Source organism: Nerophis lumbriciformis, linkage group LG04, assembly GCF_033978685.3.
Source record: "Nerophis lumbriciformis linkage group LG04, RoL_Nlum_v2.1, whole genome shotgun sequence".
NCBI lineage: Eukaryota > Metazoa > Chordata > Actinopteri > Syngnathiformes > Syngnathidae > Nerophis > Nerophis lumbriciformis.
In genome coordinates, this window is record NC_084551.2 from 13,580,682 (window position 1) to 13,604,304 (window position 23,623).

Here is a 23,623-nt window from a genome sequence, read left to right on the forward strand (position 1 = left end):
TCAAAACCATAGGAAAAATCAGACGTTGGTGCTCACAAGTAGATTGGGCTAAATCCACAAAGTAAAAAAAAAAGTTATCAACATAAATATATTATTCTTTTTATATATTTTTACATTTTATACTTTTTCAGATTGGAAGGAATTATGTTTCTGGCGATTGCATACACTCCGGCATGCATAGTAGCGATGAACGTGAAGGCAGCACGAGACCTGTTTTGGTTTAAGCACGATACTGCACATGTTGGTAGAGATTCGATACCAGTTACATACAGGCTCAGGTGCCCATTATCGATGCTTATTAGTCCAAATAAATCAAATAACATAACAACTTCCATCCACCCATTTCCTACCGCTTGTCCCTTCCGGGGTCGCAGGGGGTGCTGGAGCCTATTTCAGCTGCATTATCGTCTGGAAAAATCCTAATTTAAAATGCAAATGTATGCCAGTATAACGGTATAAGAATACAACACCAACAATATGAATGACTGTCCAAATTGCATAATTTGTGGGAATAAAGGTAGAAAATAAGTGAACAATATTGATAATATCGCTGTCACATCGAGCTGATACTCCAATTGGTATTGATGTTGTTGATGTTTGTATCGATCAAAATATGGACTCGTTGACATGGACGCTTAAAATATATATAAAAAAAGGTTGTCAGAAATACGACGTTAATAATTTATTATATAAAATGTATTTCCTTCTGTTGATCCATCCATTTTATACTGCTTGTCCCATACATTTTTTTTTGAATATTACTTATTTTTTCATTTTGGAGTGAAGGGGGGCAGCACAGAAGATCTAAGAATATGTCTTGTTTAGATCATTGGATGAATTCATGGCACATTCTGTTAATAATTAAAAAAAAAACCATACATAATAAAATAAATAAATACATTTCAACCTACCCACGTACCATAATTGGACCAGGCATCGTTATATAATGTTACGTCTGGCCTCCTAGTGTCCAAACAGCAGATACCTCTTCACAATGACACACATGCTATTCCCCAGTAATCCACTTGGGGGTGCTATATCCCCCTATTTGTCCGCTTTCATGTGACCACCGGGGGGGGCGGAGTTTTGTTGTTACAATGTAGGCGCTACACTAACACATTGTCATAACACACACATCACAGATAAAAGTGGCCGAATTGCTCGCCGTTGTCGCTCTTTTGCTTTTCTCCCGTCTCCTTCAAATAGCGGAGTGCTCGGACACGAAATGCCATTTTTGTCAGAGGAGACCCGGACGAGGACAGGAGGACGCTGACATATGAGGTGTGTGAGCTCTGGCAACGTCAACTATCTACAATATATTTTAGTGTGTAATGAAAGTTTTTACTCCGGCATGGGAAGGCTGTCCTCCACCTGCCACAGTGTATGGAGCCCAGGCGTTGTTGCTAGGAAACCTTTTGACAGCTGGAAGATTTTGGAAAGTGACAGTCAATGCAACAAAGATGTCTACTTATCTGGTAGCACAAACCTCCCTTCATTCACCATTTCATGACCAAATATTCATTGGACTTGCAGCTGCATCCCCCCACCCCCACATTTAGCCCGATATGACTCAATCAAGTCATTGAGAAAAAAACCAGAAAGCACATTTTACAGGTAATAATTCTGATTGACTGATCTGTTCATATATAGAGGTCACACTATGTCAGCCTTCACAGGAGATGCAAGATAGCTCCTTCTCTCCTTCATCAGTCAGATGCATTTTCCTGTGGCCATGTATCTGAAGGTCACTCATGAATGGATCGATAACTACATCTTGCCGGGAACTACTCTCAAAAAGGAGTCAGCACTACACTCAGTGCCGCAAAGCATTAAAGACAAAGCTCACATATGTAGACAAGCTTTAAAATGGACCTTACTTATTGTACAGTTAATCTGCAGTGTTACAGTCAGGACACTGTTTGCCTCGTGTCGAATATTAGTCACGTGTGACTAATATGTGATATTAATGTGTGATATTAATGTGTGATATTCAGTATATGTAATGTATATGTAATGCATCACAAGGACTTGGTGTCCATGTTATTTTGGAAGTCATGATTATCTACTCTAGGTGTCATACTGACTGGCACGGTGGGTTCTTTTTGCTGGAAATGATCAATGATCAAAGTCTAGAGTCAAGCGAGAACTTGGCGCCAGTTGCATCTTTTCACGCATCGCACGGGGGAGGGATTGCCACACTGCAGCTGAGTGGAGTGGCTGGACTGACAAAAGCTGACACTGTGTTCCTTCCTATCAGGCTGATGTGTGTTGCCACCGAGGAGACCACAGTCTTTAGACGCATAGAACCTCCCTGCCACAAGAGACCCTTCGTTCTGCGTGCAGGGGCATGCCTTCTGAACCAGGCCTCAGGTAAAGAACCTGCTCCAATATATACTGAAAACTACATATTAGAGCAGGAATACAAGGGTATTTGATAGTAATAATTGGTTAACACAGCCTTGTCTCTGACTGCTCTTAGTAGTCTCTAAAATTATGTTATCTTTCTGTGGTTTTGAACTAAATGATAGTTTAACACAGCAGCTGTAACAAAAATGATCCCAGACATTCACAATTAGTAATAGGTAATGCCTACATTTTACCCGATAATCCGTACTTTAAAAACAGTGTTGGTGCTTACAAGGGTCACACACCAGTTCCTTAAGAAATTGAAAACGTGCAAATATTTGTTAAAAAAAACAATACAAAGAACAACCCATGCCTTTTTTTATAGAATTGTTTGACATTTAAGTTGAACTGACTAGTCATTTAAATACTTCAATGCTATAAATTGAATGATAACCAAGTGATACATAAAAAAGGAAATTAAATCTACAACACATTGTCATAATTATTGAATATAGAGAATGTGCAAAAAACTACTTACTCAAGCTGTAATGTTTGATAATCAAAATTCCAGTTGTTCCTAAATGCAACCTTGCTCGACGTACATTTTACCCGATAATCCGTACTTTAAAAACAGTGTAGGTGCTTACAAGGGGCACAAACCAGTTCATTAAGAAATTGAAAACGTGCAAATCTTTGTAAAAAAAACAAAACAATACAAAGAACAACCCATGTCTTCTTTTATAGAATTGTTTGACATTCAAGTTGAACGGACTAGTCATTTAAATACTTCAATGCTATAAATTGAATGATAACCAAGTGATACATAAAAAAGGAAATAAAATCTACAACAAATTGTCATAATTATTGCAGCAATACAGAATATAGAGAATGTGCAAAAAACTACTTACTTGAGCTGTAATGTTTGATAATCAAAATTCCAGTTGTTCCTAAATGCAACCTTGCTCGACGTACATTTTACCCGATAATCCGTACTTTAAAAACAGTGTTGGTGCTTACAAGGGGCCCAAACCAGTTCCTTAAGAAATTGAAAACGTGCAAATCTATGTAAAAAAACAATACAAAGAACAACCCATGCCTTTTTTTATAGAATTGTTTGACATTCAAGTGGAACGGACTAGTCATTTAAATACTTCAATGCTATAAATTGAATGATAACCAAGTGATACATAAAAAAGGAAATACAATCTACAACAAATTGTCATAATTATTGCAGCAATACAGAATATAGAGAATGTGCAAAAAACTACTTACTTGAGCTGTAATGTTTGATAATCAAAATTCCAGTTGTTCCTAAATGCAACCTTGCTCGACGTACATTTTACCCGATAATCCGTACTTTAAAAACAGTATCGGTGCTTACAAGGGGCACAAACCAGTTCCTTAAGAAATTGAAAACGTGCAAATCTTTGTAAAAAAAAAACAATACAAAGAACAACCCATGCCTTTTTTTATAGAATTGTTTGACATTTAAGTTGAACTGACTAGTCATTTAAATACTTCAATGCTATAAATTGAATGATAACCAAGTGATACATAAAAAAGGAAATTAAATCTACAACACATTGTCATAATTATTGAATATAGAGAATGTGCAAAAAACTACTTACTCAAGCTGTAATGTTTGATAATCAAAATTCCAGTTGTTCCTAAATGCAACCTTGCTCGACGTACATTTTACCCGATAATCCGTACTTTAAAAACAGTGTAGGTGCTTACAAGGGGCACAAACCAGTTCCTTAAGAAATTGAAAACGTACAAATCTTTGTAAAAAAAAAACAATACAAAGAACAACCCATGTCTTCTTTTATAGAATTGTTTGACATTCAAGTTGAACGGACTAGTCATTTAAATACTTCAATGCTATAAATTGAATGATAACCAAGTGATACATAAAAAAGGAAATAAAATCTACAACAAATTGTCATAATTATTGCAGCAATACAGAATATAGAGAATGTGCAAAAAACTACTTACTCGAGCTGTAATGTTTGATAATCAAAATTCCAGTTGTTCCTAAATGCAACCTTGCTCGACGTACATTTTACCCGATAATCCGTACTTTAAAAACAGTGTCGGTGCTTACAAGGGTCCCAAACCAGTTCCTTAAGAAATTGAAAACGTGCAAATCTTTGTAAAAAAAAAACAATACAAAGAACAACCCATGCCTTTTTTTTATAGAATTGTTTGACATTCAAGTTAAACGGACTAGTCTTTTAAATACTTCAATGCTATAAATTGAATGATAACCAAGTGATACATAAAAAAGGAAATTAAATCTACAACAAATTGTCATAATTATTGCAGCAATACAGAATATAGAGAATGTGCAAAAAACTACTTACTCGAGCTGTAATGTTTGATAATCAAAATTCCAGTTGTTCCTAAATGCAACCTTGCTCGACGTACATTTTACCCGATAATCCGTACTTTAAAAACAGTGTCGGTGCTTACAAGGGGCACAAACCAGTTCCTTAAGAAATTGAAAACGTGCAAATATTTGTAAAAAAAACAATACAAAGAACAACCCATGCCTTTTTTTATAGAATTGTTTGACATTCAAGTTAAACGGACTAGTCATTTAAATACTTCAATGCTATAAATTGAATGATAACCAAGTGATACATAAAAAAGGAAATTAAATCTACAACAAATTGTCATAATTATTGCAGCAATACAGAATATAGAGAATGTGCAAAAAACTACTTACTTGAGCTGTAATGTTTGATAATCAAAATTCCAGTTGTTCCTAAATGCAACCTTGCTCGACGTACATTTTACCCGATAATCCGTACTTTAAAAACAGTGTCCATGCTTATAAGGAGCCCAAACCGGTTTTTCAAAAAGTTGAAAAAAAACGCAAATCTTTGTAAAAAAAACCACTAAAACAACCAATGCCTTTTTTTATAGACTTTTTTGACATTCAAGTTGAACGGACTAGTAATTTGAATACTTCAATGTTATAAATTGAATGATAACTAAGTAATACATAAAAAAAGGAAATTAAATCTACAACAAATTGTCATAATTATTGCAGCTATACAGAACATAGAGAATGTGCAAAAAACTACTTACATGATCTGTAATGTCTGATATTCAAAATTCCAGTTGTTCTTGAATGCAACCTTGCTCGATGTAACCATCATTGGTGTGTTGTTGTGGCTACTGGCTAGCCTTGCACTGCGGTGCTAACGGTGTTATAGGGGCTACTGTTGGTGTTGGTCTCTGTACTTTTGTGTTTACATTTCATTGACTAAATATGCACTCGGAGGCGTTCAACTTTTGTTTGCAGTCAGCTACTTTTGTGACTGTTGACGCAACTTTCTTAGTATTCGTTGTGCTCGCGTCACAGTGCATTAAACAGTGTTGAAGTCGAGCGTCCATTCACTTTAATGGGGGAGCATAGAGTGGGTTGTTCTACTGCAGCCAAACTAGACAGTCGTGGGATAAATGCTCGGCTTTGTCCCGCCCATCGGACGCTCAGTCTCTTGAAGTGAATGGAAAGTGACTTAGGTTCTTGGACTAGGTTGCCCAGGCGCCTACCCTTGACTGCCACCATACACACAATGTACCTGACCCTTATATTTAAATAGTGGGTCTAACGGGGGGAGATCCCGTGTGGCGTTTCAGGCTTGGGCCTCATGACTAAAAGCCCCCATCACCTGTGGGCCTAACTCCATGGTGAGGCTCTGGTGTATCACGTCAGGGTGAGGTCTCCAAGGGTGAGAGCTCACCTTTTGTTCTTGTCCAGGTATTTTTGATTTGTTTGTTTGTATTTGTTTATTTGAAGGACAATGTGCAGTTACATTTTCTTAAAGTATTTGCTCCATCCACAAAATTCTGCGCATCCCTCATTGGGTTTTTTAAATACTGTCCTTCCTTTCACATTAATGCAGCATTAAAAAAAAAATCTTCTTATTACGCTTACATTATTCATTGCTTCTGGCCCGTAAAGCACACAACTGGCATGCAAGCCCCAACACACCCATTATGTTCTCTGTCTTACACCCCATCACCATCGAGTGCGCCTCCTGTGGGTGTAGCAGTCACAAGGTTGGCCAACACTGTCAGTGGAACGAGATGGATTTTGAAGGATAGGGTGGCATACTGATGATGGAGGGGCACAAGCTTTTAAAAAATGTGTCCTAGACGGGCCATATGAGCCCAGAACAGTTACAGTGTGTCCACCTGTCAGTCATTTAGGCTATCAGTGTGACTCACACATTCAATTCTCCTGTGCCTTATCATTGTGGAAACTAGACAATGAGTTAGTCATGATGGGCAAATACAGTCATCAAACATAGGATGCATTTTACTGTATAGTATTGTTTTAATTGTAAAATTGTAATTGTGTTCCTAATACCAGGTTTATGAAGAATATTCTTTATAATAGATTATTCTACTTTTTAGCTTTACACATTGTTTTAAAAACTTAAAAAATGGCTTTATTAGCTATGGTAAAAAAAAATTACTGAAGTTTTAAATCCACTCAGAGCTGCAGCTATCGATTATTTCACTAATCGAGTACTCTATTGACTATTTTATAATTGAGCAATGGGATAAAACACACTTTATAGCCTCATGCGTATTTTAGGGAAAATCATTGAAATACATTTTTTAACATCAGCTTTGACATTTCACTTTAAACATGTGTGCAATAATACAAATAAATAAATAAAATATATGAAATAAGTTATACAAAACTATCTCCGCATATTTTAATTTCCGGGCACTCGATTATGTCCGGATTTTCTAAATGTTTATTAAGTGATTAATAAAAGTAACAAAATATAAATTAAAGCTTTTTCTCCAATGGAATTACCAGTAATCGATTTAATTGATTACAGTAATTGTTGCAGCTCTATAGCCACCTGTCAATTCATGATTTCATTTTGGGTTTATTGATCCCATAAATAAGACTCTTCAACCAATTGTCAATTGTCAAATAAAAAAAATGACCTAAGACCTTTCTTTAATTTCAGAAATTTGGACATGGCCCGTAACCTGTACTAAAGTGTCCTGTGTATGGCCATACGATTAATAAATAATTATGGTGAAATAATCAAAATAACAATAAAAAACACAGACACGACGACATTAATCTACATCAACAAATGTAAATCAAAAGTTGTATCTTGAATGCGACCCTGTCATTCATTAAGTGAGGACTTTTAATGTTTGTATCTTAGAACGAAAATCAGAATCATATTAATGAACAAGTTAGAGCAGTGGTTCTTAACCTGGGTTCGATCGAACCCTAGGGGTTCGGTGAGTCGGGCTCAGGGGTTCGGCGGAGGTCAAGACACACCCGACTCATCGTGTTAATAAAAACTTCTCCCTATCGGCGTATTACGGATATGGCAACAGCAGAAGTCACACTGATTTACAGGTGTGTAATTTGTTGTGAGTTTATGCACTGTGTTGGTTTTGTTCTTTGAACAAGGTGATGTTCATGCACGGTTCATTTTGTGCACCAGTAAAAAAACATGTTAACACTTAAGTATGGGGAACATATTCACCATTAATTAGTTGCTTATTAACATGCAAATTAGTAACATATTGGCTCTTAACTAGTCATTATTACGTACTTATTAATGCCTTATTCGGCATGGCCTTATTATAACCCTAACCCTCTAACCCTGGCCCTAACCCTAACCAAATAACTCTAAATTAAGTCTTTGTTACTTAGAATATGTTCCCCTAGAGTCCAAAAAACTCTGAATTAAGTCTTTGTTACTTAGAATATGTTCCCCATACTAAAGTGTTACCAAAAACATATAACTTTGTCTTGAATTTGAAAAAAAAACATTTTATTTTTCACTAAAGAAGGGTTCAGTGAATGCGCATATGAAACTGGTGAGGTTCGGTACCTCCAACAAGGTTAAGAACCACTGAGTTAGAGCAAATGAAAAAGTGTCTGCTGCTTAAATTATGTTGATGTATTGATTGTTGCTATTTTACTCCATTTTAAAAATGCAGGATCAGCTCAACCCCGACAGAAAGGACAAATCAATAATTCCAAAATCTTTTTCAGGATATTATAGATTTCTAGAGCTTTGTGCTTGGTTTAACTGCATAATGTATGTGTTTACTTCAGCAGGGAGATGCTGACAGGACAAAGACTCTGTCAGTCCAAGTCCCACCAGGACACCGTGCTCGCTGCCCTCAACCAGCAGAGGAAGGACGGCCTTCTGTGCGACGTCACGCTTGTGGCAGGGGAGCAAAAGTTCCACGCCCACAAAGCCATCTTGGCAGCATGCAGCGATTACTTCCGTGTAAGTCTGGGACCTGATTATATAGAGTTGAATTAACATACGGTTTTCCAAGTGTCGTCAATTAAAAAAACACTTGGTGACCAGTAAATTGTGCTGAACGGGGTAAGAGTTGTCAATCCTCGTGAGCATGTTTATCTTTTGAGGGCCCACGCTTAGTCACTAGCTTTTCATCTGATTTGTTTACTGTTGGTCTCTGGTTCAACACAGTTAAAAAGATAAAGGTAGTTATTTGTCCTTCTAATTGGAATGTTTTATTTTTTATACACCTAAATATTCATAACCGCCTGAGAACCATGAAGCGAGCGCTCTGCCCCAGCGGATGTTTGCGTTTTGCATAGTGGGGCACAAAAAATTGTCCACTGCAGAGGATGCTGGTTTTCAGGTGGATGAAGGGAATCAAGGAGGGCTATTCAGCTACATTTTATGAGGGACCACATTTCCACAAAGCTAAGGACCGTAGGAGGCGGACTTTTCCCTTCGCTATTATTAGTATTTTGAAGCGAACATGTGTTTTTGGTTTAAGATAGGATTGGATAGCACTTTGTTGTCATTGCATATAAAAACTACAACGAAATTACATTTTCAGTACAGACCTGTTCAAGATCAGACATACAATGTACAGGGTAACAAAACAGGATCGCTGATAGGTTGCTGTTAGTAAAAGATGTGAAAAAGATAGATGCGGGGAGAGGAGCATGATTGAAAAAAAAGTTGATCCCAGACTAAGCTCCTATAGGGTGGGGCTTCGTTTGGTGCAAGTAAAAACAATTTGATAGCCACGATAAGCAAATATCCACGTTACGACAAATAAACTATTAGACTTGCAACTGGAGAGGGAGGGGGCATCCAGAGTCAAAGTTGGCGCTGCCTCCATTCATCCGTTGTACCTCGATGGTTAAGCGGTGGCAAAGGCGTGGGGTGGGTGTGGCGGTATGTGCGCATATCTGTGTGGCAGTCCATGGTCAATGGTGTGTGTTATGTCTGTAGGCATGTATTCGCTCTGCAGGCACGGTGAACAGAGTTCAACTCCCCAGGTATTGTTGAAGAGGGAGAGATTCAGAGCGGCTATCAATGGGCTTTCCTCGTTGGGATGTTTACGGCACGGCCTGGCCAAGGCCATTTGAGAAAGTCAAATTGTAGCTAAGAATTGTTGTTTTCCAGGTGAGCAGACACATTCCAATGGTTTGTCTGATCTTTGTCCATTCTGGTTCCCAAGTTGATCAATCAGAGCATTTCAGAAAGCCTCTCCATGATGTTATCCAGTTTGCGATTGATCGCCACAGTCTGTGTGCCCACAGCTCTACCCATACTGTCCTTGTCTTCCGAATTTGTTGATAATTTGTTGCTACACCAAAGTAATGCGCAGTCCAATCAGCAGATGCCCTGTGAACACATTTCTATTTCTTTTGTCAGAGTTACACATATCAGAAAAACATAACCCTGTTACAGTATATAAAATACAAGTGTCCACTGCAGTGGCAGCTGTAATTCAGGAAATTAAAGTCTCAATGCAAGGATTTGCCGCTGTGTTTACGCTGGTCCAAGTTGCTCTATACAGCAGGAGGGAGCTCACTGAAATTTTTGACACTGAACCTTTTGCCAATGAATCATTTTATTGTGAGAATCCATGACCGTCCTAATTCTCTGAAAATAAAGACCCTGCATATCACAGCCTTACAGATATTACACTAAAATATTGCTATTGCCTCCATTGCTGAATATTGTTGGTAATGTATGTCCATTAACACTGACAAAGGCCAAATAAATAATACTATTTTTTTTAATAATAATGTATTGCGTAGGATACAGTATTCATTTTAATTTCTATTCATAGTTTCTGAAATATTCTGACCTATGGACAAATGTAATTGATGGCCACTGCTTTAGAGCCTTACATAATATCTTACTCCCCCAAAATGTGCATGACTAATTGGAGCCTAGTGCATCACTTTGCTCATACGTTATTGTCTAACCAAATTAGAATGAATTAGACACACCATATTACTCACAGTGTGCGTGCCCCGTTGGACCATGTACCAACAGATGGCTGCAATGAGAATTGTAAATGCAACAGAGTAGTAAAAGAGCTGCAACATCTGGCACTGGCACCACACACAAAATGACCAAACCTACCTTTAGAAGTAAAGCCAGTCCTATTTTGTTCTTTGTGCATAACCTCAGAAGACGGTATCAAGAGTCTACCACCCATAACTCTTCTTCCTTTTATAGAAATGGGCTTAAGCTAATCACTTGTGCTCAATAGGTGCCGATATCTGACTTTTCAGAATGTCAATTTGCAGCTACTTTAAAGTCTTTCCAAAAATACTGCGCTTACTACCTTACCCCCATGAGCAGACGCCTAAAACAGGTAAAGCAGGTCAACAACTACAGCACGAAAGTACAAAACCTACCGCTTAGAACAGGGGTCGGCAACCCGGGGCTACGGAGCCGCATGCGGCTCTTTGATCACTCTGATGCGGCTCAGCTGCATACTTGCCGACCCCCACCGATTTTCCCGGGAGAGTACCGGATTTCAGTGCCTCTCGCAGAAAACTCCCGAGATTAGTATTCTCCGATTTTCACCCTTACAATAATAATAAGATCGTGCCATGATGGTGCAGCATTCAGCACCCTTTTCAATCTGTACAAATAGCGTGCCAGCACAGCCTTTTGTCATATGCATCTTCTGCTTGCACACGTAAGTGACAGCAAGGCATACTTGGTCAACAGCCACACAGGTTACACTGACAGTGGCCATATAAAACAACTTTAACACTCTTACTAATAATGCGCCACACTTTGAACCAAAACCAAACAAGAATGACAAACACATTTCGGGAGAACATCTGCACCGTAACACAACATAAACACAACAGTACAAATACCCAGAATCCCATGCAGCCCTGACTCTTCCGGGCTACATTATACACCCCTGCTACCACCAACCCCCCTCCCCCCCATGTGCGTCAGTTGAGGTGGGCGGGGTTTGGTAGCGGGGGGTGTATAATGTAGCCCGGAAGAGTTAGGGCTGCATGGGATTCTGGGTATTTGTTCTGTTGTGTTTATGTTGTGTTACGGTGCAGATGTTCTCCCGAAATGTGTTTGTCATTCTTGTTTGGTGTGGGTTCACAGTGTGACGCATTATTAGTAAGAGTGTTAAAGTTTTTTATACCGCCACCGTCAGTGTAACCTGTGTGGTTGTTGACCAAGTATGCCTTGCTGTCACTTACGTGAGCAAGCAGAAGTCCCATACAACGTGTGGCTGGGCCGGCACGCCCGTTGTAGTGGGCGCTAGATGCTGTACCATCACAGCACGTTCGAGAGAATTGTTGCCCTGAAATTTGTAGTGCGCGGGAAAAATTGGGAGGGTTGACAAGTATGACGCTGTCAAGCGCCATTCATATAAAACTCGCGAGCCGCACTAACGTTCAATTTACATGTTAAGGTGTGAGCCGCGTGTCTGAGACCCTTGGTTTTATACATAGCACAAAGCGAAAAAAAATGTGTATGCAGTGTTGTTGCATTTTACATTTCAAAAGATTTTTGTGGCTCCCATTGTTTTCTTTAATTTGTGAAACTGGTCAAAATGGCTCTTTGAGTGGTAAAGGTTGCCACCCCTGGCTTAGATTGACCTGTGCCGAATTTGCTTGTATGACCATACAATTCTTACTGTTATGCTGGATCCACTATGGACTGTACTCTCACAATATTATGTTAGACCCACTCGACATCCATTGCATTCGGTCTCTCTAGAGGAGGGGGGGGGGTCACCCACATATGCGGTCCTCTCCAAGGTTTCTCATAGTCATTCACATCGACGTCCCACTGGGGTGAGTTTTTCCTTGCCCTTATGTGGGCTCTGTACCGAGGATGTCGTTGTGGCTTGTGCAGCCCTTTGAGACACTTGTGATTTAGGGCTATATAAATAAACATTGATTGATTAATTCTTAAATTCCTCAAAGAGCTCATACCCTTCTGGCTGAGAGCTTTACTTGATGTCCAAATAATTATGTCCGCCTCGCTGTGGCGTCACGACGTAGCCAGACTGCCAAATCCAGCAAACAGAAGCAATCAAATCTACATGCAAGCTCATGCCAAAAAACATGAACCTTATGCTTTAAATCTTTGGCATTGTTTAAATATCCAACATTGTAACAACATTTTTAAGTCAAAAAAGACAAAAATCATAATATGTCAACTGTAAGTGCAGCACCATCCCCACTAATGCCTCCCTTTGCTGGGGTCGCAGTGGTACACTTGGGTATGCTTGTGGAGGATGGAGCAAAACACTTATGTAATTTATTTAGTCGTCATAATGGAATTTATTGAATGGGAAGCAACCACGAAGCTGCATTTGAAAATGATTATGGATTATTACGAAAGGAGGATTCTTGTTTAGAAGCACTGTCACTGCACTTTACCGTATCACGTTCGCTTTCTTGAATTCATTGGCAGAATACATTTACCGCTGATGATGTTGTTGCCATGACCCAGGCGGTTTTCCCCATCCCTCTCGTTTCTTTACTGAAGTCGGGACGGACGCTTTGACTGGTATCTGCTGTCGGACACATGAGATGGACTGCACAAGAAAAATGCACCGATGAGATTTGCTTTATAGACACAGAGAAGATTAGGAAATCAAAACTAATCCCTCTTGAAAATGAAAGGCAGATTAAATTTGTCAAAGTTGCCCTAGGATTACTTCTCCTGTGTAAGTGAAGGTTATTTTTACCTCTCCCTGCAGAAAGCCCTCTTCCTCTTGTTCTTCCATTTACTTTTTAAATGCTGTTATTCTACTATGCGAGCCAGTGTAATGTTTGAAACTTGGATTATTAGAATAACTGACGACAGTAAGCGACAAAATCTCCATGTCTTGACGTTATTATCTTCGGTTGGTCGTCCGACTCTACTGGGTTCAGTTAATTTACAGAAGGTTTAAACACTGACAATGCTTTCCATTTCCCTCACCCTCCGTCTGTCACCCTGAGCCAACTCCTCCAGCACATACAATAAACGTAGGAGTGACTTGAAAACATGAATGCATTATCCGAGTCAGCAGACGTGAGTGATTGTAATGAAATACCTGACCAAGCGTGAGTTATTTTAATGCGTCACCTGCCTCTTTCAATGTCGTCACATTACTAAGATGTTTGGACATTAAATCAGTCACACCAGCATGTATTTCTCTCCCCCACGCACATACACACTCCCTTAAGTTGGGACACAAATCGCATTAAAAGCTATTATGGTCCGAGTGAAACATTACCTGTGACAGTGCAACAGGACTCACTTATGTAACCACCTAATGAAGATGTAATGGATTTTTTTTTTTTTGTTAAATGTTGTTGTACTTTCTAATAACGCTGATATAAGTATCAGAGCTTAGGTTTGTAAAACACCTGGAAACAAGAGAAACAAAATAAAACAACACTTCTTCAAAGCCCTTAGTTTATTTGGCCCTGGAACAATGAGGTTGCCTGGCAACAAGCAGATAGTCCACAATGTCATGGAAATACTCACTGAAACACATTTAGGTTTTTTTTGGTGTGTGCGAGTCAAACAAGATGTAATGATGTGTTGACATTATTGTCTGTCATCCCCCTCTAGGAGACAGACCTTTTTATCCACATCCCCCTGATTTAAAATTAAATTTGAGAACTTCATAATATTTATTTATATATATGTGTAAAACACTATATATTTGCTAGCACCAGTATTTTTCCTATAAGCACCTGTTTATCTGCAACAATTTAATGGGTACCTTTGATGATTTTCTAGGTGCCTAGATTATATAAGATATGTTTTGTATAAATCTTGCGTAAATATTTCTCCACAGTCTTTTTTATAACCTGTTTATGAGTCCATCTGCAAGTTGTCCGTTTTTGGAGGCGTTCCCAGATTGCAAATGAAACCCTCTCCAAAAGTATAACCGTTTATCAGTATTTTGAATATATACACAGTTTAAATATATATCTAGAAGTTTTTTTTAGTTTTTTTTTACATACACGGTTGGAAATAAACTTCTACATTATATAGATTCACCCGTTCACAGCATCAGTGTGCACACTCTCCGATCAATTCTTTTAGCAACATTTATGTTACTGCATGCCGCAGTTATTTTGTGCATACCACGATTAGATGAAATTAATACTTTGTCTTACTTTTTTGTGTTTCTTTACAGCCAGAGCTCTTAATCATATTACTTAAGTCCAAATAAGTATGTCTACCTCACTGTGACGTCACGACGTAGACAGACTGCAAAACCCCGCGAACAGAGGCTTCCAAAACTGTGTGCAAGCTCACACCAATATGCATGAACCTAATAATTTGACGCTCTTGTCACAAGTATCCAACATTGTATCAACATTTATAAGTCAGAAAAGACGAAATTCATCCTAGGTTCCCTTTAAAAAAGTCTATTGTAAGTGCAGAGCCATCCCACTAATGGTTGCCTTTGCTGGGGTCGCAGTGGTATGCTCGTAGAGGTTGGAGCAAAACACACTTATGTAATTTCATTAGTTGTCATAATGGCATTAATTGAATGGGAAGCAACCACCAAGCTGCATTTGAAAATGATTATGGATTATTACGAAAGGAGGATTGTTGTTTAGAAGCACTGTCACTGCACTTAAGCGTATCATGTTCATTTCCTTGATGTTTATTTCAAAACGGGTTACAGGTTACAAAAGGTTTCTTTTGGCTGCTGATGTATGACGTACATGTGCAGAAAGTAAATGGCCTAAAAATCGTCTTTTTGAGAATGTATTATTAGAAAAATATCTTTTTTTTTTTTCTCGATTCTTCAAATTCTTATGATTTTACGTTTTGGCATTTTTAACAGGAGTATCCAACATTGTAACAACATTTATAAGTGAGAAAAGCCAAATAAATTATAGATAGCCTTTAAAACATTTTCTAAGTTAAGTTTATCGACTCACTTTGTAACAATTGAACCTGACTACTAGCCAGTGTGATTCTCAAAACGGATAAAAAAAGTGCAAATGATTGACTGGGATCTGTTCGCAACTTCTCCACAGTTACATTTTTCAAACCCAAAAATATAACAAGAACACCACCGGCTAGCTTATATTACCATTAGTGGTTTAACAGAACACGCTTGTTTTAAAACAGTCTATATTTTTCACAAATACTGTTTCTGAATACAATTTTTGCCGTCCCCCCAAAAACGATTTGTGTTTACGGCTGCCACTCACGCTGTCTTGTTAAAGTTACAGTTAAAGTACCAATGATTGTCCAAATTCCTTTATAGGTTAGTTCTTTGATAGGTCAGTTCAGCCCGGACGCCATAGCATTATGCGCTGGAGAGTAGTCAACATGTACACGCAGAGAGCGCGAGCACACATACAAAAACAGTCTAAGAAAAGCAACAATTTGCATTCATAATAGACTACACATTCAGTGTTAGCTAACTAACTATCCGAATCGCCATCATTAGCTAACAACACCCAAAGCTAAAACGCGGGAATGTGTTGCGTGCGTACTAGTTACGTCATTACGTACGAGAAAGTTAGCGCCCTTTAGGCATCTGTGTAAATGTTGCAAACAACCCCTTAAAGGCCTACTGAAATGCGATTTTCTTATTTAAACGGGCATAGCAGGTCCATTCTATGTGTCATACTTGATCATTTCGCGATATTGCCATATTTTTGCTGAAAGGATTAAGTAGAGAACATCGACGATAAAATTTGCAACTTTTGGTCGCTGATAAAAAAGCCTTGCCTGTACCGGAAGTAGCAGACGAGTAGCGTGACGTCACAGGTTGTGGAGCTCCTCACATCCGCACATTGTTTACAATCATGGCCACCAGCAGCGAGAGCGATTCGGACCGAGAAAGCGATGATTTCCCCATTAATTTGAGCGAGGATGAAAGATTTGTGGATGAGGAAAGTGAGAGTGAAGGACTAGAGGGCAGTGGGAGCAATTCAGATAGGGAAGATGCTGTGAGAGGCGGGTGGGACCTGATATTCAGCTGGGAATGACTAAAACAGTAAATAAACACAAGACATATATATACTCTATTAGCCACAACACAACCAGGCTTATATTTAATATGCCGCAAATTGATACCGCATAACAAACACCTCCCCCCTCCTGTCCATATAACCCGCCAATAAAACTCAAACACCTGCACAACACACTCAATCCCACAGCCCAAAGTACCGTTCACCTCCCCAAAGTTCATACAGCACATATATTTCCCCAAAGTCCCCAAAGTTACGTACGTGACATGCACATAGCGGCACGCACGTACGGGCAAGCGATCAAATGTTTTGAAGCGTACTCACGGTACCGCGTCTGCGTATCCAACTCAAAGTCCTCCTGGTAAGAGTCTCTGATGTCCAAGTTCTCCACAGGCCAATGGTAAAGCTTGACTGTCATCTTCCGGGAATGTAAACAATGAAACACCGGCAGTGTTTGTGTTGTTTCCGCAGCCGGCCGCAATACACCGCTTCCCACCTACAGCTTTCTTCTTTGCAGTCTCCATTGTTTATTGAACAAATTGCAAAAGATTCACCAACACAGATGTCCAGAATACTGTGGAATTTTGCGATGAAAACAGACGACTTAATAGCTGGCCACCATGCTGTCCCAAAATGTCCTCTACAATCCGTGACGTCACGCGCTGACGTCATCATACTGAGACGTTTTCAGCAGGATATTTCGTGCAAAATTTAAAATTGCACTTTAGTAAGCTAACCCAGCCGTATTGGCATGTGTTGCAATGTTAAGATTTCATCATTGATAGATAAACTATCAGACTGCGTGGGCGGTAGTAGTGGGTTTCAGTAGGCCTTTAAACACAATAACATTCGAAACACTGTAAATATTAGTCACTTTTGAGCTATTATCACTTTAATCATTATTCTTGTTTCCTACCGTATTCACGGTAAACCCAAGAATGATGTACGATTCTTTGTATTTTCTGGTCCATTTATTCCAGTTTTGGTTCTGACACCCTTATGAGCTGCGCTGGTAGGTGGACCGATACCCTGTTTTTATAGCCTGGCCATGGTCAACTTTTAATCAGTGGGGAAGTAAGCTTGGGCCCGAGCATGTACATGTGTGTACTTATTCTACTGGGTTGAACAGGCAGCCTGTTAATGTGTGCACTGCTGCCACCTAGCTGGAGGCTTGTGTATTGTCCAAGCATGAATAAAGACCAAACCCTCCATCCCCCAATACTTGAAAAGTACTCAAAGTGGGGTTGCAACTCTAGATTATTTTAGTAATGAAATTATCTATCGATTAGTTTGTTTTAGTTTGTTCAATTAATCGAGTAATCGGATAAAAACACACTTCATTGTATTTTCGGGAAAAAAGTTTAAATAAAGATTTTTCTGCTTTCCATAACCTTTATTTTTTTCTAAATAAATGCACATCATCAACATTGAAATTTTGACATGTGCAAATAAATACACAAAATAACAATTAAAATCTAAATAAAAAAAACTAGTAATTATTATGTTTTTGGACACTGGCAGGTCTGGTCCAGTTGGCCATAGTTTGACGACCCCTGCTGTAGCTGCGGACATGTCCTCACATGCACCCATGAGAACATTCGTTATGCAAGTCAAGCATATAAGATGGCGTTAGCTGCCTGCCAAAATAGACTTTTGCCTTGTTTCAGGTTGTTTGCTCTGTAAATAGACAGCATACCTAATGTGTCTTGTGAGTTGTCATTGGTGAGAAAAAATTGCAAACAAACAAGTCTAGCTATACCCCACTTTTTTGTTAGTTAACAAGTATTTTGTCATTTTTTTGTGTGTATTTTAAGTAAGTGTTTTACATTTTTTCGAGGGAGGAATTTACAGACACAAAGTGCCTTTGTGTGTGTAAAACCTCAAGAATCCAGCAATAAATACAGTTGTTCCAAGGACAGCAGGACACTAGAAAAAGCAAAGACAGTGAATAGAAATTTGACTTTAGGCAGAGTATGTTGTGTTCTTGCCAGGCTCTGACAAAGCAGATGATTAAGAGTTTGGTTCTTTTATATGGTGAGTTTAAGCAAGGATTTTCTATGTTATCAACAGCTTAGTTTTATAAGAAAGTGGGAAGAAAAATCTAATAGCTTAGTGTAAGTACTGGCAAGTATCCAAGCATGCAGTACTGATATTTGCATTGGATTAAAACAAAAAGTCACATTGAGCCATCAAAGTTGTGTTATTTCACTGCAGGACATGAAAGAGTGTATACCCCGGACATAATTGGATGCTTAACTGAATCTTGTGTCTCTGATCACACAAGAAGCCATGCTCATTTTTGCCAAAAGGTCAGAATGAGTGCAGCACTGCACTCATTCTGCAACATCATTAGGAAAGGGACTGCAGTGAACAGGACTGGATGTGTTTCTGCATTGGATCTATATCCCAAGTCTGCAGAGCCATCCATCATCAGCTGTCCCTTAGCACCTACACCAAGGTCAGGAACATTCATGCCAGTGACAAACAGCTCTACAAACACTACCAGTGTCCACATTAATAGCACAAAAGCTTGGATGAGCACGCAAAGGACAAGCATTTTTTTTTCCTTTTCACTCTCTGCCTGTCTCCGACCACTTTGCTGTGTTTAACACTCATGTGTGCAGACTGTAGCCCTCCCGCTATTATACCTCCAGTTTTGCCACAGGACTCTGTGCTCAATGGACCAGTGGATTTTTAATTAGCTGAGTCTTAAATCAAAGAGGCTGTGCTCGCAGCAGAGATGCTCAAGCTTCCAGTCCTTCCCTAGCCTTATATGACCATATGCCGCAGGAAACAAGGGGCCATTGCTGAGTTAAAGTTCATGTGCATCGTGAATCAGCAAGAATTGGGCTGTGGTTTTGGGGCGAATGAGTACTTTTACTGGCCAGCCTCTGAGCTTTTGAGGCGTATAATGTGGTTCGACACACACTGGACTCTTAATTTGGCACACATGCACAACCACATGAGATCCAATCCAAGAGCCACAGTCGTAAAAACTACTTCTACTTTTACTCCTGCACGCAAAAGGGTTCAAATTAGGCAACATAGGCACACTGCAAATTATTTGCCACTTGCTAAGATTGCACTTTTTTTTCTAGAAATTTCCCTAGTTCTTAAAGGTATTCATTTATTTTTTGTCATTGACTAATCTTAATTTTAGCATGAATACTTAGATTTTTTTTCTATCTAATTTAAAAATGGTAACATTAAGAAAATAACTATTGAAATAAGATATTTTGTTTTCCCCCCCAGATAGAAAATCTTGTTTAAAGATCCTGCAACTTCCACATAATTTAAGAATTGCAAGTTGAACAATCCTTGTTTTCAAAATAACATATTTACAGTCGCGATCAAAAGTTTACATACACTTGTAAAGAACACAATGTCATGGCTGTCTTGAGTTTCCAATAGTTTCTACAACTCTTGTTTTTTGGTGATAGAGTGATTGGAGCACATACTTGTTGGTTACAAAAAACATTTATGAAGTTTGGTTCTTTTATGAATTTATTATGGGTCTACTGAAAATGTGACCAGATCTGCTGGGTCAAAAGTATACATACAGCAATGTAAATATTTGGTTACATGTCCCTTGGCAAGTTTCACTGCAATAAGGCGCTTTTGGTAGCCATCCACAAGCTTCTGGCAAGCTTCTGGTTGAATTTTTGACCAGTCCTCTTGACAAAATTGGTGCAGTTCAGCTAAATTTGTTGGTTTTCTGACATGGACTTGTTTCTTCAGCATTGTCCACACGTTTAAGTCAGGACTTTTGGAAGGCCATTCTAAAACCTTAATTCTAGCCTGATTTAGCCATTCCTTTACCACTTTTGACATGTGTTTGGGGTCATTGTCCTGTTGGAAAACCTAACTGCGCCCAAGACCCAACCTCTGAGCTGATGATTTTAGGTTGTCCTGAAGAATTTGGAGGTAATCCTCCTTTTTCATTGTCCCATTTAAAGCACCAGTTCCATTGGCAGCAAAACAGGCCCAGAGCATAATACTACCACCACCATGCTTGACGGTAGGTAGGGTGTTCCTGGGATTGAAGGCCTCACCTTTTCTCCTCCAAACAAATTGCTGGGTTTTGTGGCCAAACAGCTCAATTTTTATTTCATCTGACCACATAACTTTCCTCCAGAAGGTCTTATCTTTGTCCATGTGATGTCAAACACAATTTGAGCTGTTTGGCCACAATACCCAGCAATATATTTGGAGGAGAAAAGGTGAGGCCTTTAACCCCAGGAACACCACGCCCACCGTCAAGCATGGTGGTGGTAATATTATGCTGTGGGCCCTTTTTACTACCAATGGCTAAATCAGGCTAGAATTAAGGTTTTAGAATGGCCTTCCAAAAGTCCTGACTTAAACGTGTGGACAATGCTGAAGAAACAAGCCCGTGTCAGAAAATCAACAAATTTGGCGGAACTGCACCAATTTTGTCAAGAGGAGTGGTCAAAGATTCAACTAGAAGCTTGTGGATGGCTACCAAATGCGCCTTAATGCAGTGAAACTTGCCCAGGGACATGTAACCAAATATTAACATTGCTGTATGTATACTTTTGAACCAGCAGATTTGGTCACATTTTCAGTAGACCCATAATAAATTCATAAAAGAACCAAACTTCATGGATGTTTTTTGTGACCAACATGTATGTGCTCCAATCTCTTTATCATAAAAAATAAGAGTTGTAGAAATTATTGGAAACTCAAGACAGCCATGACATTGTGTTCTTTACAAGTGTATGTAAACTTTTGATCGTGCCTATATATACATATGTATGCAAATCTTTATTTAGGTTGTCCTATCAAGTAAAATTATCTGTCTATGCAGCTAGTTCATTTCTAGTATGTTTTTTCCTAAAGTCTACCAGCTCTTTTTTGCAACGCAACCCTATTGTGTTTAGTGTGCTTTATAGTTTTCTTACAAATCCACCACATGATCACGTTATTATTGAATCCCAAAGTTTGACCCAATAAATCAGATTAATTTAACAAAAAGCACCTTAAAATCTTTTACAAACTTTTAGAGGGCTGACAAGCTCATTAATGTATTTTTTTTGTAGATTACTGCATCCCTTTGCCCAAATGCAACTAGTATATCATAACCGCCATATTATAAATTGACATTTTGGTGCTTGGCAGAGATAATATTTTCACGTAAGACAGTGTCAAAAAATTACTACTTTGACTTTGATGGCACTGTTATGTGGTAATAAAGTAGCGGTTTCCAAAATGTCATCTCTCCGTACGATTCATTGCCATTTTACGCAATTGCAGGAAAAAATACACTTTGAAATTAAATTTAAGTATTAAATGTAAGTGTCAGAATGGGATCATCAGAGAGAAAAAACAATGAATGGATAAAAATATAAGGCAATCTTTATCATGTTTATGCCTGCAACATGATCGATAGATTACACCCTATCATGCAGTGACAGCAATCAATAACTTTGATGCGCGAACACCGAGCCGCACTTGCACTCAGCAGGGTCAGACTGCAGGACATTGACCGCAGCGTTGATTTTGCACGCCTGGTGGTGGAGCACGCTTGTTTGTGCACGACACAAGGAGAGGAAGAAAAGCAGTGCTGCATAACACACTATCTTGATTTACTGTATATACAATATATACATTTTTGCTGATGCAGCTCATTTTCTGTCCAGTTGTGCAACAACAACAACTCATTGATGCCAAAGAGGGACCAATGATGGTTTTCCTCTCTTCTGAATTTTAAATGTTACAATGTTTGATACTCGTGTTAAACAATGCCAAAGCGTCAAATAAATCACAAGTTTTATGCATTTGGGATGCTTCTGAATGCTGTGTTTTGTAGGGTTTTTTTAAATAGTGGGCACACTGTTGGGTCTGATAGTTTTTGGGAAGAAGGGGCATTTAGGGTTTTACTTGCAATACTAAAGGAAATGCCTTCACACACAAACCTAACCATTTGCAGACATACTCAAAAAGCAGGTTAAAATAGTGACTGTAGAGCAAAATTGACACTAACATATTTAATACATATTATCTAGACCAGTGTTTTTCAACCGCTGTGCCGCGGCACACTAGTGTGCCGTGAGATACAGTCTGATGTGCCGTGGGAGATGATCTAATTTTACCTATTTGGGTTAAAAATATTTTTTTGCAAACCAGTAATTATAGTCTGCAAATGATGGGTTGTTGTTGACTGGTCAGTGCTGTCTCGAGCTCAACAGAGTAACCGTGTAATACTCTTCCATATCAGTAGGTGGAAGCAGGTAGATGTCAGAAACAGCGGGAGGCAGGGTGCAGGTAAAAAGGTATCTAATGCTTAAACCAAAACTGAACAAAAGGTGAGTGCCCCTAAGAAAAGGCATTTAAGCTTAGAGAAGGCTATGCAGAACAAAACTAAAACTGAACTGGCTACAAAGTAAACAAAAACCGAATGCTGGAGGACAGCAAAGACTTACTGTGGAGCAAAGACGGTGTCCACAATGTACATCCGAACATGACATGACAATCAACAATGTCCCCACAAAGAAGAATAAAAACAACTAAAATATTCTTGATTGCTAAAACAAAGCAGATGTGGGAAATATCGCTCAAAGGAAGACATGAAACTGCTACAGGAAAATACCAAAAAAAAAAGAAAAAGCCATCAAAATAGGAGCGCAAGACAAGAAGTAAAACACTACACACAGGAAAACAGCAGAAAACTCAAAATAAGTCAGGGCGTGATGTGACAGGTGGTGACAGTACACCTACTTTGAGACAAGAGCTATATTGATGCATGCTTGGTTATGGTTTAAAGTCATATCCAACAATTGTGACAACGACTTTTTACTGTCAACTGAGTTTTGTTTTTTAATGATTTCTGCTGGTGGTGTGCCTCCGCATTTTTTCAACGCAAAAAAATGTGCCTTGGCTCAAAAAAGGTTGAAAAACACTGATCTAGACCACAAATAAGTGGGTTGGATTAAAATCCTTATAGGTCCACTTTTTCAAAGATTGGATACAGTTGGGTGATTC

The 23,623-nt window shown here is 38.9% G+C and overlaps 1 protein-coding gene across 3 annotated transcripts in view; it reads left to right on the plus strand.

Annotated features, from left to right (window-relative positions):
• Positions 1 to 1,136: 1,136 nt before the first annotated feature.
• klhl32 (kelch-like family member 32) overlaps positions 1,137 to 23,623 on the plus strand; it is an 85,978-nt gene continuing 63,491 nt past the window's right edge. The window contains exons 1-4 of one of the 3 annotated variants that reach the window (XM_061949418.2): positions 1,142 to 1,281; positions 1,360 to 1,475; positions 2,258 to 2,370; positions 8,462 to 8,639. In XM_061949418.2, the coding sequence (XP_061805402.1) occupies positions 2,348 to 2,370; positions 8,462 to 8,639 (201 nt within the window). In that variant the 5' untranslated portion in view covers positions 1,142 to 1,281; positions 1,360 to 1,475; positions 2,258 to 2,347. Of the gene's footprint in view, positions 1,282 to 1,359; positions 1,476 to 1,495; positions 1,615 to 2,257; positions 2,371 to 8,461; positions 8,640 to 23,623 lie in introns of those variants that run through there. The other 2 variants (XM_061949408.2, XM_061949426.2) reach the window with 2 other exon arrangements.